The sequence below is a fragment of the Nannobrachium achirus genome (assembly GCF_963921795.1).
Source record: "Nannobrachium achirus genome assembly, chromosome: 19".
NCBI classification, from domain to species: Eukaryota; Metazoa; Chordata; class Actinopteri; order Myctophiformes; family Myctophidae; genus Nannobrachium; species Nannobrachium achirus.
Window position 1 is genome coordinate 33,864,589 of NC_137826.1, and position 16,063 is coordinate 33,880,651.

At 43.5% G+C, this 16,063-nt stretch overlaps 1 protein-coding gene across 1 annotated transcript in view; it reads right to left on the minus strand.

Moving 5' to 3' along the window:
• The window catches only part of fgf11b (fibroblast growth factor 11b), a gene marked incomplete at both ends in the record, with an annotated part of 52,052 nt that overhangs the window by 21,848 nt on the left and 14,141 nt on the right, over nucleotides 1-16,063 (minus strand). The window contains one exon of the mRNA XM_080749820.1: nucleotides 6,125-6,235. Within this exon, the coding sequence (XP_080605946.1) occupies nucleotides 6,125-6,235 (111 nt within the window). The remainder of the gene's footprint in view (nucleotides 1-6,124; nucleotides 6,236-16,063) is intronic.

The window sequence follows — 16,063 nt, forward strand, 5'->3', positions numbered from 1 at the left end:
CTGATCTGGCACTGGGGCAGGAATAATTTGCCAAAAAAATGTTTTCCTGTTTCTGCCTGTGGCTGGAGGCCTTAAGTAAAATTAAGCTTGTAAAAATAACTTGAACTCACAATGTCCAAGTACAGGTTAAACAGGTTAGCAAAGCTCTATAGAGAACCAACTAATCTTTGAAAGGCATCATAAATTACTTTGCTCTGAGGAGTTCATGGATCTAAGGCGTATACGGAGTTGAACACTAATCATGCCGCACCAACAGAAGTCCAAGACACTGGAACTAACATGAATATTTGGACATGGTCTTCTTTAGTGTAAAATGAGTTTAAATAATTTATTCAAGCGTTCTTATTTTGTTCAGTGACTGTGTGTGTGAAGTCTATGGACACGCACTGCAAAACCAGTGCATGTTTTACACATTATTGAGATATTGACTGTGGTGACCAAAGAAACAATGGTGGGTTATTCAGCAGAATTCACCCTTTGTCAAGTCCCGCCCGTTGTCCCGCCCCTCTTCACACCCATTGGTTGCTGTGTCTTGGTAAAGTCCTCTCTCTCCATCAACTACCATTGAAATGCAGTTGCTTCTTATTGTTATTCTGTGTATTAAATTCTCATTTTAAAAAAGAGCCTCTCATGGGCATTATAGTGACTGGGCATGTTTTTAAATGTTTTTATTTCTCCAAAAATGATGTTTTAGCAAATTCAACTTAAAAAAGGCATAACCAGGGCGGTACAAGGCAGAAAAAGCCTGCTGGTTGGTCAGTTAGGGACCAATCAGAAGGCTGACAAAGGACAATTTGGTTACCAACTTCATCATTTAGCTGGGGACCACCTGGAACCCCCTCAAGGACCACTGGTGGTCCCCAGACCACTGGTTAAGAACCGCTGCTCTATACTTTTCTGATTGATTTCACTTTTGTTTCTTACTCTTTGAATATTTGTTATTATTTGTTGTAATAAATTGGTTCCTATTTTTGGGTAATACATATGTATTTGTTATTCTTGATGTTTAGATGATATGAGCTCAGGTCCTATAGTCCTTTTCCGAGGCTGTCACGTACCGCAGCTTTAATGCTGTAGATTGACTGACTGTGCCTTTGTAATTACCATCTATCAACTGATAGGTACCAATGTGTACTTATACTTATTAATTGCGTAATTGCATAGCGATGCTCACTTGTTCTAGTGCTATCGAATGTGTTTGTCTCTCCGTATATTCATTTCACCCTGATGAAGACCTTCCAAGGTCAAAACATGTTAGCAGTTGCTTTTTAATAAGTAAAGGCTTTTCCTCCTTTTTACTCTTGAGTGCCCGGATCGTCTGTTGTCTCATTGAGTAATGAGTTATACATTTTGCATGGACAACTTCAAAGCATCAAAGTTGGGATGATAGCAAATATGTCTCTAATTATATTTTGATGATCCTTTCAGTTATATCTGGACTAAATACTATGCAAGAAATGTTATTGTTTGTTTGGCAGGCTTTGGAGATAAAATACATGGCAGATCTTTTATACAAGTACAGCCTATTTGTTTTAAGTATCATTTTGCCGGTAACTGAACCATTTCCCAATGACAGGCTCTAGGCTACGTGTCCTCTTTCTGTTGCTAAATTGGTCCCACTCGCATCTTTCTATCATAGTCGCCGTTAAAATCCTCATCCATCCATTTGTAACTCTGAGTATTCAATTGCAAGCAAATGGACCCAAATGGGTGTGTAAAATGGAAAAAAGAAATCGCAGTGCAGTTTTTGGACTGCTGTCGTGGAATGATATGGATGATATTATGGGGAGAAATTCTAGTATAATAAATATACAGTACTGTAGGTTGCGTGAATGACTGACAGGTAGTGAGTGATTTATGACCCCTTGACAGGCTGACAGGCCATGATTGAATTATTACCACTCCTCTAACTTCCTCAGACCACCACTGTGGTAGCAGCGAGCTCCAACCCCAGGGGCATTGTAATTGGCTAGATAGTACTATAGATCCCTTAAGACAGATGGACAGATGCCTCATTTGGCTAGTACTGGTCGATATCATTGCAGGACACATATGCCATTGCCGGGAGGGACAATTGCTCTGTGATTTGCAAAAATAAGATAAAAAACACAGCTATTGCGAAGTGAACGGTGCTATTAATAAGTTAGTTAATATCATCAAGCGTCCCACTAGCCAATCGCAGCGCGTCCTGCGAAGCTTGGCCAATGGGAGCCTGGGCGGACAACAAACTTTGAGACGTTTGTGCCAAGATGTTGGCCATATCTAGGCCAATGTAGGCCAGGGGTTCACAAACCTTTTTGTCTCAGGGCACCCCATAAATATCTTTTTTAATCCGAGGCACCCCTACACTATAATTTTCACTCCCAGCACCTTATATTTATAGCATATCGTCGTTGTCGGGTGGAAACCTTGTATGTCCAAAACCGTTCGTTTTGTATTTGTCATCTATAAAATGTACTAAACTAGTGAAAACAGCCGATGATGCGAGGCGTTGTGTGCTTGTAGATCGGCTGTTTTCACTAGTTTTGTGCGACAGAGGTTTCTGCCTGACAGTAATGATATTTTAGTGATTATGTTGCGAGGAAAATGTTGAGATAACAGCCATTTTGGTTAGAACTGACTGAAAATAACTTTGTGTTGTGGCACCCCTGGACTGCTGTCGCGGCACCCCAGGGTGCCCCGTCACCCACTTTGAAAACCTCTGGCCTATAGTGGTTTAGGCCAAATGAGCTGTAGACATGCACGCACACACACACACACACACACACACACACACACACACACACACACACACACACACACACACACACACACACACGCAAAGGCATTATGAATTCTCCTGCCGGAGATTAAATGTCAGCCCAATAGATCTGTCAATATGATACATTTTACTACCTCTTGTTAACATGTTTAACGATAAGAATGTTGTTTAAAGGGGGCACGGTGGCGCAGTCAGTAGTGCTGTCGCCTCACAGCTAGAAGGTCCTGGGTTCGATTCCCGCCGGGGGACACTGTGGGTGCTGGGGGCGTGTTCCCTCCTCCGCGTCATCAGTGCCCACACCCTAGGTGGGGTTGGCAAAAGGGCCTTTCTGTGTGGAGTTTGCATGTTCTCCCCGTGTTTCCTAGGGTAGATACCCTCACAAAAACATGCAGTAATCCTGGTCTCTATAAAGCCTCCCCCTGGCCAGCCGGGGCGCCTGATGGAGGGGAATGGAACTGGTTGGAATAACGTGTTCCTTCCACGCGCTACGTCCAACCGGGGAAGCTCCCCCTGTCAGGTGATAAGAAGCGGCCTGCTCACTCCTCATGCATTGAAGGAAGCATGAGGTCAGTTCGGGGCCCTCCCCAGGTTGGCAGAGGGAGAGTAGAGCCCAGGATCACAGCTTAGGCAATTGGCACCGGGTGAAAAAATGGGTTACAAAAATCGTGGGATAAAAAAAAGAAAGAAAAAAAAAATGTTGTTTAAAAGTGTGGCCATGTTGTGTGTTTCATTGAATATGACTCTGATCATATTCAACTTCTTTTTTATGGATTGACAATGACAAAATGCTTACAAGCTTGTTTCCACTATGGTCCGTTGTTATCTGCAGTGGTGGAAAAAGTACTCGCATGATTTACTTAAGTAAAAGTATCAATACTGCAATAGAAATACTCTGTCACAAGTAGAAGTCCGGAATTTAAAATGTACTTGAGTAAAAGCCTGAAAGTGTATGTGCATCAAAATGTACTTAAAGCACCAAAAGTAAAAGTAAAAAATGTTTGAAAATAGCAGATCTACAAGCTCATGCGGCTTGTAGATGTAGCTATTTGAAAATAGCTACATCTACATCTACAGTAAATGTACTTAGTTACTTTGCACCACTGTTATCTGAGGATGCTGTGTGAGGACACTTCTATGGTGCACAGTGGGGTTAGTTAGGGTGGATGATTCTGGAACATGATGTCATTTACAAAACTGACATCTCTTTATAAGCAGCATGCAGGGATCTGTTGTGAGGTGTGCCTTACAAGTATTGTTTTTCTTCAATCATTCTGTTATGTGTCAGGGCTCATTGTTAATGTAATGGAAGTGGATAGCTTCCTTACACATTGTAGGGCCCATTCCTCCACCGTGTGTGTGTGGGTGTGGGTGTGGGTGTGGGTGCGTGCGTGCGTGCGTGTGTTGTGTGTATTATTTAGCAGCGTTAAAAAAGTACTGCTAAATAACCAGAAAATTATATAGAATCAGACCTGTAGGAAGATTACCTGGTCAACATTGAATTCTATGCTCTTAATTGATTGGCTTCTGTTATAACATTACTCAAAAACTATTACATTTCAGAGTTCCCTTCAAGCCTACTCAAATTAAGCCTACGTAACCCTTGCCTTTCTGCGTGCGTGCGTGCGTGCGTGCGTGCGTGCATGCGTGTGTGCGTGCGTACATGTTAACTTTTCTCTATAAATGTTTCCACACTCTAACGCCATTAGCCATTAATGCAAACCTTTCACAAAGAATAGGTTATACACTACAAAAACACCAGCTTTTACATGTAGAACAGTTACATTTAGAAAAGGTTGTTGGTCAGGGACACTTGTACAGTATTTCATCTTTCTCTTTCTTGCTGGGGCCAGAGAACAGTTGCTCACTCAATCAATGATGTACTGTAGGATCCTTAGTGTCCCTATTCTGTGGTGGCAAGCATTTGGCTAAGATATTTGGTGTAGCGGGAACAGGGCAGAGGCGTACAGTAGTAGACCCCTGGGGGAATCCAGTCAATGAAGTAAGTGGTTAAGGACAGCACTATGAAGGAGTCTTAGTTGCAGGGACGTGCTGGGCCCCTGATTCAGCCCGGGAAAAAGAGTTGGAGAGGCCCGCATTGCACGCTATAGAGAGAGATATCTCTCTATAGCGCTGCTGCTACTCAAAGATTTGCCATTTCAGATCATGACAAGTGACAAGCCAGTGGGCCAATTACTGTACATGATTTATATTTCGTCGTTGTCGGGTGAAAACCTTGTATGTCCAAAACCGTTTGTTTTGTATTTATCATTTTAAAAATGATTTAAACTAGTGAAAACAGCCGATCTACAAGCACACAACGCCTTGTATGATGAAGCAGGGCTTTGCTTTGCGAAAAAATGTATACATTTGAAACTTGGAGATAAGAGGTTTCTGCCCGACAGTAATGATTTACTTTGTTGGCCGACCAGCACCCAAAATTTTACGAAGGCCGACATTCTTTTTTTTTTTCTCCTAATGGCCGGCCTGGACCGTCCAGGAATGAACCGGCCATTCGGGAGTTGTCCCGCTTTCCCCAATGGCCAGCACGTCCCTGCTTAGTTGAAAGGTGGCTGGACAACTCATATTTTCTTATGTTCATCCTACTATAAATGCGTGAAATCTATGTCTGTCTGTGCGTACGTATCTCGAGAACCGTCTGTCTGACTGACTGACTTCAAACTTCAAACGACAGCAACCCAGTAATCTGACGGGGAACATTCCAATTCCCAGGCGGCTGCTGTCCTGAGCCACTGCCGCCCAGATAGCCACTGAATTCCCTAATCCCTATAGGCACAGGATACTCTCAAGTGCTGTGATACACTACGGCAAGTTGCACACTGCAAGTTTCTCGGTCAGACGGTGCTCGAGTTAATGCGTGATTGAGCGTGAAACAGCCATACACACAGATTGTGTGCATTTGTACAGTATATAATAATGATTTGATGAGTCCCCACTCCCTTAATTGTTTATAGGGAAAGTATTGGGTCCAATGTTATTCTTCGTTGTTGTCAGGTGGAAACCTTGTATGTCCAAAACCTTCCTTTTTGCATAAGGGTCCATTATTTTAAAATGGTGAAAATAGCCGATCTACAAGCACACAACGCCTCGCATCACAAGGCGTTGTGTGCTTATAGATCAGCAATTTCCTCTAGTTTAGTGTGACAGTCTTGTATGATGAAGCAGGGCTTTATTTTACGAAAAAACATACACATTTGAAACTTGGAGATACAAGGTTTCCGCCTGACAACAACGTCTTATTACTTGTGCAGATTGCACCAAGTCCAAAAAATACAGCGATGCCTACATGGACAGTATACTTTCATTTTAATAAGCTCAAGCAGCTGGAAGCACACACACACTTACAGAAGGAGCTGCCTTCGTCCTTTGTGCCGTCCATGGTGCCATCTGGCTTCATCTGCAGGTAGTATCCATGTGAACTGTATAGCCGGGTGACAATACCTTTCAGCTGCGGATCTGTGGGGCAATGGGCAAAACGGTGCTTTATTAGACAAGTGAGCATAAAGGCTCAGAAGAGTATTGTTAGGGTATTCACAGACCTGCGAAACCTGCAAGAGTCGTGGACCTTTGTTTGTTATAAGTGAGTAAGATCCACAGTGAATAAAAGCCTTGTAGGGCCAGGCGTTCAATTGCCTGCCAACTGCCAAGTATACGGCCACTCCTACGATGGACCCTTCGTAGTAGTATAGTTTAGCTGCTGTGACAGTCCTTGTGTTTCAATCTCGGATTGGGTTTGAGAACACATACTGTACAGTATACTAGCATGTCTACTATATTGATTGTCATAGCTGTCTGTTATTCAGCATAGTTTTATTTTTGGATTTTATTTTTTGGCCTTGGCTTGCACCAGAGTAATGCATTCCTGCGAATGAGTAATGCATGATAGTCATTCGCAGGAATGCATTACTCATTTGCAGGGAGCAAATGAGTAATGCATTCCTGCAAATGACTATCAGTGCATCCATGAGCTGGAGGCACAGCTTGTGCCCCATTGACTAGCTCCAGTGCATAGCCTTCCTAGACAGTAGACACATATCCCATAGCCTGGAGGGGTGAATGCTCTGCGATGGTTAAAAACAAAAAAACAACAACATATAGTTGCTGTTGTCCAATTAGAAAAAATATACAGGTTTACAGTAGCTTGCACAAGAAATAACCAGGTGATTGGCATTGCCCCTGATCCATCGAATGTTGTAGATTGTGGAGTCTGACAGCTGAATATCCACTTTCTTTTGTAGTATGTAGCCAGATTTGGTCAATTTTTTTAATCGGGCTCATTTGTATTGCCTTACAGTACTATATATGCAGTACTGGCGCCATTATCTACACTCTATATGTTTGTTGACTAACTCAACTTTAGCAAACATACCTAAAGTAATGTCAACCCCACTTGTAAAAAACTGCTGATCTGAAAACTGCTGTAGCTGATCTAGGAATGTAGGCGTTTCCTTCCTTCATATAGTATACCCTGGTAGGCAAAAGGGTCGAGGCTTTAGGGAAAATGGGCGTGGGTCTAAACAACGCAAAAAAAAAAAGCTGGTGGTCAAATAAGTGAAGTACAGATTTTGAAGTTCCAACATCCAAATTCATAGATCTCATAGAATGAAATTCGCTATGTCTCTGAAACCGTGTTCAAAAGGAGTTGCATATGTTATTCAATACTGCAGTTTTTATTGTTCAGCTTTCCGCAAGCTGCTATAAATAATGACTGTGACATTTTCTTTCTTGTTTAGCAAACAGTTTGGGTCATTGGAGGACGAAGTCAAGTTAGAGAGCTAGTCTATCCCCAACTTCATGAAATATACATAAGCAACGGGACAGGACAGTAGAAGAGAAGAGGGAGGATGAATAGAAAGGTTAAATGTTTCATGAGACCCGTCCCTGTAGCCTACTTGGTGTTCATTTAAGAAACATAATCAGAATCCTAACAGTGGCTCTGCAGTGGTCAGTTTCCAGGTCCCCCATCCCTCAATTGCGTGGTGTTCTGGCGATCGAAGTTGTCTCCTGGGCAGAGTGTTTCCTCCCCAGGTCAGGTACCTTCAGTGGCAAAGACAAGGCAAACTCTGCAGATCCCCCTGCCTTAACTTGGCTTCTCAGTCACTTTCACTTAGAGAAAACAGCCCAGTTGGACCCAGCGGACTCCCATGCAGCTTTAATAAGGAGGATGAAACATAGATGAAGGAACAGTTTATGGAAAGATACTCTGGAGGACTGAGGATCATTTGGGAGCTCCCCTCCCTATAAAATACCACCTATGCCCTTGCTCTCTCTCACGCAGGCAGGCAGGCATGCACGCATGCACTCACGCACACGCACGCACGCACGCTCGCACGCACGCACGCACACACACACACACACACACACACACACACACACACACACACACACACACACACACACACACACACACACACATTCACACACAGACGGACACGTACACACAAAGCGAGCTAGGGCACTGCGGAATCTGCTTGTCTTCAATCTCACACTGATGCTACTGAGCCAAAGAGGAGTGCTAGTGGTGAGTGACTGAAAGAGACACACACACACACACACACACACACACACACACACACACACACACACACACACACACACACACACACACACACACACACACACACACACACAGACACAGAGACAGGCAGCCAGGCAGACACAGAGAGAGAGAGAGAGAGAGAGAGAGAGAGAGAGAGAGAGAGAGAGAGAGAGAGAGAGAGTGTGTGACAGAGACAAACAGGGAGAATGTGGTGTGAAGGATTATTTCCCCATAGGATGAGTGCCAAGGTCAAGTTATCAGTAAAATTGCCACAGCTTCCCATATAGTTACAAGCATACCCCCCCACCTCCACATACACACACACACACACACACACACACACACACACACACACACACACACACACACACACACACACACACACACACACCTTGGTCTCCATCCTTTACGGCAGCTTGCCAACACCTCCTTCCTCCATTTCACTTTTCCACTCCATCCCTCTTTCTCTATTCGCGCTGTCTTTCCCTCTTTAGCGCCGTTTTCATATCCTGTGAGTTATGTGTGCTTTCATCCTGCCTAATAACGTCATACATCACCCAATCAGAGCAGGGAAGCCGTTCATTACTTGTCCCCACAGACACAAGAGAGAGGTGAGAAGCCGAAAGACAGAGAAAAAGAAAGAAAGAAGGATTGGAGGATATGGGGGAAAGGAGTGAGATGACACTGTGTCATTAAGAGTGACAACTGCATATTGGTGTGGAAGCAGTGTATTTAGGCTGACATCTATTAGAAAGCCTGCGCAGTGTGGGGGGTCCCAAGCTTCACATCAGGGGCACTAAAAGTGATGTTTCACTTTGTGGGCCGGACCCAACTTATATATTACAACACACCAATGACTTTTAAACTGTGTGTGTGTGTGTGTGTGTGTGTGTGTGTGTGTGTGTGTGTGTGTGTGTGTGTGTGTGTGTGTGTGTGTGTGTGTGTGTGTGTGTGTGTGTGTGTGAAAAGTGCTCCTTGGTGCACAGGTCTGCACCAGATCGGATTTTGGATTTGTTTTTGTTTAAAAAAAAAATCCCATGATTTTGTAACCCATTTTTCACCCAGTGCTAATTGTCTAAGCTGTAATCCTGGGTGCTACTCTCCCCCTGCCAACCTATGGAGAGCCCTGAACTGAATCCATGCTTCCTTCAATGCATGAGGAATGAGCAGGCCGCTTCTTATCACCTGACAGGGGGAGTTTCCCCGGTAGGACGTAGAGCATGGAAGGAACACGTTATTCCAATTAGTTCCAGGATAACTTCATGTTTTTTTTTTGTGAGGGTATCGATTTGCGTGATGTTTGGACTAAATCTCTAAAAAAAAAATATGAAAAATGTAGGGCTGAGGTTTTTCCTTGGCCTCTAGGGAGTGTGCGACTGTGTGCAAAGTTGCACACCCAGTGATGCAGTTATTGGTAAAAATGAGAATCGGCCTGTTATAGTGCCACAATGATACAGATTTTTTTTTTTTATCGGGTGGCATTTCTTCCTTGGCCTAGTGGGAATGTGGTTTGACATTATTTGAGGTATTTTGTTCAAAACGGACCACTCCTGCAAACTTTGGAAGAAATTGTTAGCCAATCAGGATGGAATACAAAAGATCTGACAGATCAGTCTTGAGTCTTGACTACACATGACTATAGAGATACTGTAGTACCGATTTGCATGGACAGAATCTATAGGAGTAATATAAAAATCTGCCTCCTGGTGGCGCTATAACGGGCCGATCTGAAACATTTGGGGCAGAGGTTCTGCTCTTGCATCCAGGGAGTGTGCAGTTTCACTGCGATCTGGCCAAAGGTGCAGGAGATTAGCTGTTCACAGACGGACGCTGACTTGCTGTGTCCATTGGCTCAAGGTCACAACATCACATGAATGTATTACATTACGGTGCACACATGTATCCTGTCAACACGTCTCTCTGTGCCTGGGACACATATCGTCACTGTCGGGCAGAAACCTCGTATCTCCAAGTTTCAAATTTGTAATTTTTTTCGCAAAGTAAAGCCCTGCTTCATCATACAAGGCCGTCGCACAAAAGTAGTGAAAACAGCTGATCTACAAGCAAACAACGGTTGTGTGCTTGTAGATCGGCTGTTTTCACTAGTTTAAATCATTTTAAAAATAATAAATACAAAACAGTTTTGGACATGCAAGGTTTCCACCCGACAGCGACGATATGCTACGCTGCTCTGACTGATGTTGCAGTGTGGCATTAGAGACCAACACATTCTACACGCTGCAAGAGACTTGTCACACTGTAACCAGAGTCACTGGGTTATGCTCATCATAACAACGGGACAAAATGGACACATAAACATATGATACACCCACATACAGTTTGACACCGCGGACAATGTACAAGTACAATGAACGCAGTTCAGCAGGCGTGCCATGCATTTCTCTCTCTTACAACACAGCTTGGGTGAAGCATGACGATCATCTTTCTTTGGAAAAAAACCCAGACAGGATGGCATATATGACATATCCACGTCTATACCAAGTTGTGTCATTCAAATGGGACATATACAATTGGCACAGTATAGTGCATGGCAGAGAGAAAGATACAACCAGGTGCTCAGACTGCTCACCGTAGACGCAAAACAAGTAGCTGTAAGTTAAAAATAGTAAAAGGTGCTCTTGGACCAGACGGGAAGAGATTTAAGATTTTAAAAGAATCCGGAGATCCGGGGCACTCAAAGTTTATTTATGCCAAAATGTTTCAACTTACTTGGTCTTCATCAGGGCTAAAAAGTATAGTGCATGTTTATAAAACATGCCTGCCATCAAAGTCCATGCGGCCCACTATTATTGAACAAAAATGATAATGTGTGGTCACGTCACACAAGGTGACACGTTTCATCACTGTGTGTGTGTGTGTGTGTGTGTGTGTGTGTGTGTGTGTGTGTGTGTGTGTGTGTGTGTGTGTGTGTGTGTGTGTGTGTGTGTGCGTGCGTGTGCACGTGCACCTGCGCGCAGGCACACATGCATGCATGTGTGAGGAATTAAGCCTAATCTATAGTGTGTGAGTGAAGCCATGGCCAGGGGTGTCACACCAAATTCTGGGCCCTGGGTACAAGGATTCACTGTGGGGCCCCCATGAATGGGAACACATTAGTATGCATTATTTTGTGCTTTAACCATTGAAGAATAGCAGATATACAAGCTCACAGCGCGGCACCGAGTGCCGCGCTGTGAGCTTGTATATCTGCTATTTTTGAAAAATCGTGAAAATGTGTGCAGGTCTTTCTTTGAATTCTTTTGACACGATTCTATAAATGTCTTCTAAATCCTTAAAAAAAACTGTTTCTATGTCTGGTGCTCATCTTCTCAAACCTTTTCATGTGAAGGACCCCCAATATGATATGTATTTGGCCACGGGCCCCAATATTTCGTTCCAGGGACCCCCAGAAGCAAAAGTTTAGTTTAGTTTTTCGCTTAAAAAATACATATATTCAAAGATTTGCACACATTTTCACATCTTTTCAAAAATAGCAGATCTACAAGCTCTCAGCGCGGCACTCGGTGCCGTGCTGTGGGCTTGTATATCTGCTATTTTTCAATAGCTAAAGTATAAAATAATTAAGGCCCCTCCACCTTGGGCCCTAGTAACTCAGTCCCACTCAGTCCCACTCTCCCCCCCCCCCCCCCCCAGTGTGACGCCCCTGCTCAAGGCTCATAGCTCTGTACTAGTCTAGATGCTATTGGACCTCTGAGTCATGAGCCAGGGCTTGGCTCACACGTATAAATTAGGCTTTTAGTCAGGGGAATTAAGTGGTTTGTGCTGATGTCATAACTATGCTCAACTTTGCGGTGTGTGACTACACTGTATGTAAGATAAATTCTTTGGCTAAATTGCATGCTTATGACATTCTTTAGATGTCGTTTGACGGCTCCTACATGGTATGTCTGTATGTCCTTTAGGGATGGGACGATACGCGATATTATCGTTTATCGTGATAAAAACACTCACGATAATTGTATCGTAGAGATTTAATTTATCATGACATCGTCCTCTGTCATGCACTGGGATCAATTCACCTTTTATTTGCCAAGCTGCATATCTGGTACCACTTAAACCCTCTATAACTGGTAAAAGTTACTTATAATATACGTACTTGATACAGTCTTTTTTTCACTATCATAATATGTCTTAGCCAAAAAACAGCCGATCTCACGTTGTGACGCGTTGTGAGCTTGTAGATCGGCTATTTTTGGGCAAATGTTCCCCCACGATAATGGATTTTGATTATCGTGAAAATATCGTAAATCGGGATTTCTTTTGTCACGATAGTCGTGATATGAAATTTGCATATCGTCCCATCCCTAATGTCCTTATGTCCGTATGTCCTGCACAGTTTGGCATTGGCCAAGCTTCGCGGGACGTTTTTAATGTAATGAGTCCCGGGACCCAATAAGGGTCTTTCGGATGAGTCCCAGGGATATTTTATGGGTCCCACAAAAATTCAACGCGTCATGTCATTTTTGACAAAGTGCAGCATTTAACTTGAATTAGTTATTATATGGTTATTTACATTGTTTATCTTACAAAATACATACAAAAACGAATGAAACAATTAAACTATAATAGTACCTTGAGATGAAGAAGCACTAGGGATGGAGCTCGTTAATTTTTATTGATAATGAGCACCTTATCGATGTTGCTTATCGAGCCGGGCTTTTATCGAGCCCACTATTGAGCTTTTTTCTGTTATTTTGTGGAAAGACATGATGAGACACTAATATATATATATATATAATTACAGTACTATTCATGAATTAATAATAATAGCCTACTGTAAAACTATACTATAAACTATAGGCTTAGGCTAACATTTCCATGTCTCTCCTTTTTTTTTTTTTTTTTTACAGTAAATGCATATCTATTTTTTCCATTAAATACATTTGACCAGGGCCTTCAAATACAGTACTTTAACAGACAGAAGGCAAGTCAACCTTTTTAATTTGGAAAATATTTGAAGAAACTAAATGTGTACCGTCTCTTTAACAGTGTAATTTATAATGCATAGTACGACGGTGTCACGCAACAAAAAAATACCCAATCAACAAGCTCAAACCGTGTCTGCTCGCATCGCGTTGTGATCTTGTACATCTGCTATTTTCGGAAGACTGAGAAGAAGTCGCGCTGGCAACGCTACGGATTCATTCGCACGGAGCGATACATTATAACTCTATGGCAGTGATTTTGAGTGTCCCAAACGGATTATTATCGATGGAATCATTCATATTTTCAAGCACCACGTACTTTGGGTGGAAGAGAACGGTTGTCGCGCTGCTTCAACAGCCCGCGTTGGAGTTGTTTCAACTCGTCTCAGACTACGCTCTGGTCCATAGTAGTGATGGGCAATCCCGTTCATTTCAGTGATCGGATCATTTCGTTCACGTTCACGGTAAAGATCCGTTCAAAAGATTCGTTCAAATGATTCGTTCATAGCGCGATCGTCCCGTGAAAAACACAATCGCGGGAGCGTATTTATTACATCGCGAGTACAGCCCGCCGTCGCGTCCTGTCTGCCGGCCGGGGCTTTTAGGGGGAGGGGCGGGGGTGTGAACGAAAGTGTGAACGACCCATTTCAGGGATTTGAACGAATCGTTCACGAGTCATGCTAATGATTCGAATCTTATGAACGAATCACTCATGAACGACACATCACTAGTCCATAGCGTTAGTGGAGGAGAACTCCACTAACGCTATGGACCAGAGCTAGTCGCAGACGTGCAAAGTTATTGATTGCACAAGTTGGGTCTTATGTGATGCACTATGGACAAGTGCTTGGTTCCGTCTGCATTGTGGAAGTGTTCCCTCCCGAGCATGATGTAACAACCGTGCTGCATATAGCCCATTGTATTTAGCTCTCCCCTTGTCTTTTCAAAAAGGTAACCAAACTTTTTTAGTGTTTCACGCGTTCCACCGTTGTTCCGCGGCACGCATGCACTTCCAAAGCACACAACTATCGATGACGCATTGTACCTCCCGGCCCCCGGCCGCTATAGCAGCCCATGACGTGACGCTTACCCGATAACAGGCTCGACAAGCCAAACCCACGTTCGGTGGGGGAACCCTTCTTGGTGTATCACCTAACACGCTGTGCCACTATGGTCAGAGAGCGGCCCGGTGCTACGCTAAAACTAAGGCACCCATTGAATTCTGTGACCATGAACGGCGCACAAAATAGCGTCGGTGGATTCCAAACACACACTGTCGTTAGTTCTATCGTCTGTTTTAAGACTTTCTACGAGGATTTCATTTGTGTTAACGTAGGGTACAGTATCATGCCTTCACCCATGAACAATGGTGGCGTCTGTGGACTTTTTAAAATATTTTTTTTTTTCGCGATGTGGTAAATTATTTTAACGTGGACTCCAATGGAGGCGATGCGTCCGTGGAACCCCAGAACACTGACGTGAATGCGTCTCTAGGCAACGTGAATGCGTCAGAGACGCGGGACGCGCACGTAATGACGTCACTGAGTGAGTGTGTGTGTAGCTTTGTTACGGTATGTAGCCTGAGCATGAGCTGCAATACCACTGGTGACCAAGTGGCGTTGTTACGTCATACACGCACGCACACACGACACGCACGCACACTCGCGCAACCCTGAAATTAACTGCTACACACACACACGGCCATGTACACACACACACACACACACACACACACACACACACACACACACACACACACACACACACACACACACACACACAACCGCTCACATCAAACTTGGTTTGTCCAAGTCCTCACTTCATGTTTAAGGTTCTTTTGGGCACCCCTTGTCAAGATGTCTTTGGATCACCCAAGGGACATTTTGCACCAAATGTTATGCTGTTATTAGATTCTTTAGGTGTCTTGTGACTGAGTCAGCTGCCGACAGTTTAGGTGGTTGTTGTACTGGTTGTGAGGAGTGGACATAGGAAACATGCTGATCCAGTTCATTAGAGTGCACATCAAATATAAGTGACAGACAGACTGCATCCCTCCCTGTCCGTTATGTGTGTCAGCACACAGGTGTTTAACAAGCTGGTCACTGGCCAACCGTAGTACTCTGAAACCATCTGAGTCACTGCACAAACAATACAGTCTCACATGGTCACGTGGTCAGGTCCAGCATCTTACGTCATAATTTCCAGGGTCTGAATCACAAATCTGTCTAGTGTGTTTTGCCAGAGAAAAGGTAAGTTAAACTGCTGATTGGCTGGTCTGTTATAACTGAATTTCTTGTTTTTGAGCGGTGCAAACTGCTCCTACGTTTCACTCTGTCTGTTTTAGTACGGAATGTATGAGTACAGATCTCCATGTATGGAGATCCGTGCTGATACCCATAAAGTAACTGACGTCAGAACGGACAGATATGCATGTGTGTCGTGTTTGAACCGCTCACTTCACACTGGTGCGATTTTTGTTATTTTTCATTGACATTTAACACCTTGGCCAGCAGGGACCAAAGATGACAAATAGCCTATTTATTGGTCGATCTTTTTTCTCTGTCTTGAGAGATTATCTAGTGGCTGATTATGGCTAGTTCAGCGACTGTTCATAGACCAGCTTGCTCCACAATTTAAAGTAATTTAAATTTAAATTAGACAACAAGTAGACAACACTGATTTGCTGGTACCAAGTTCATAGTCAGTCGGGATGATCTGGAGTGTGTTTTGTAACCTCAATGTGTTATCAGGCACAAACAAATCAGTCAGCTCCATATATGGGCACAACAGGGGGCATGC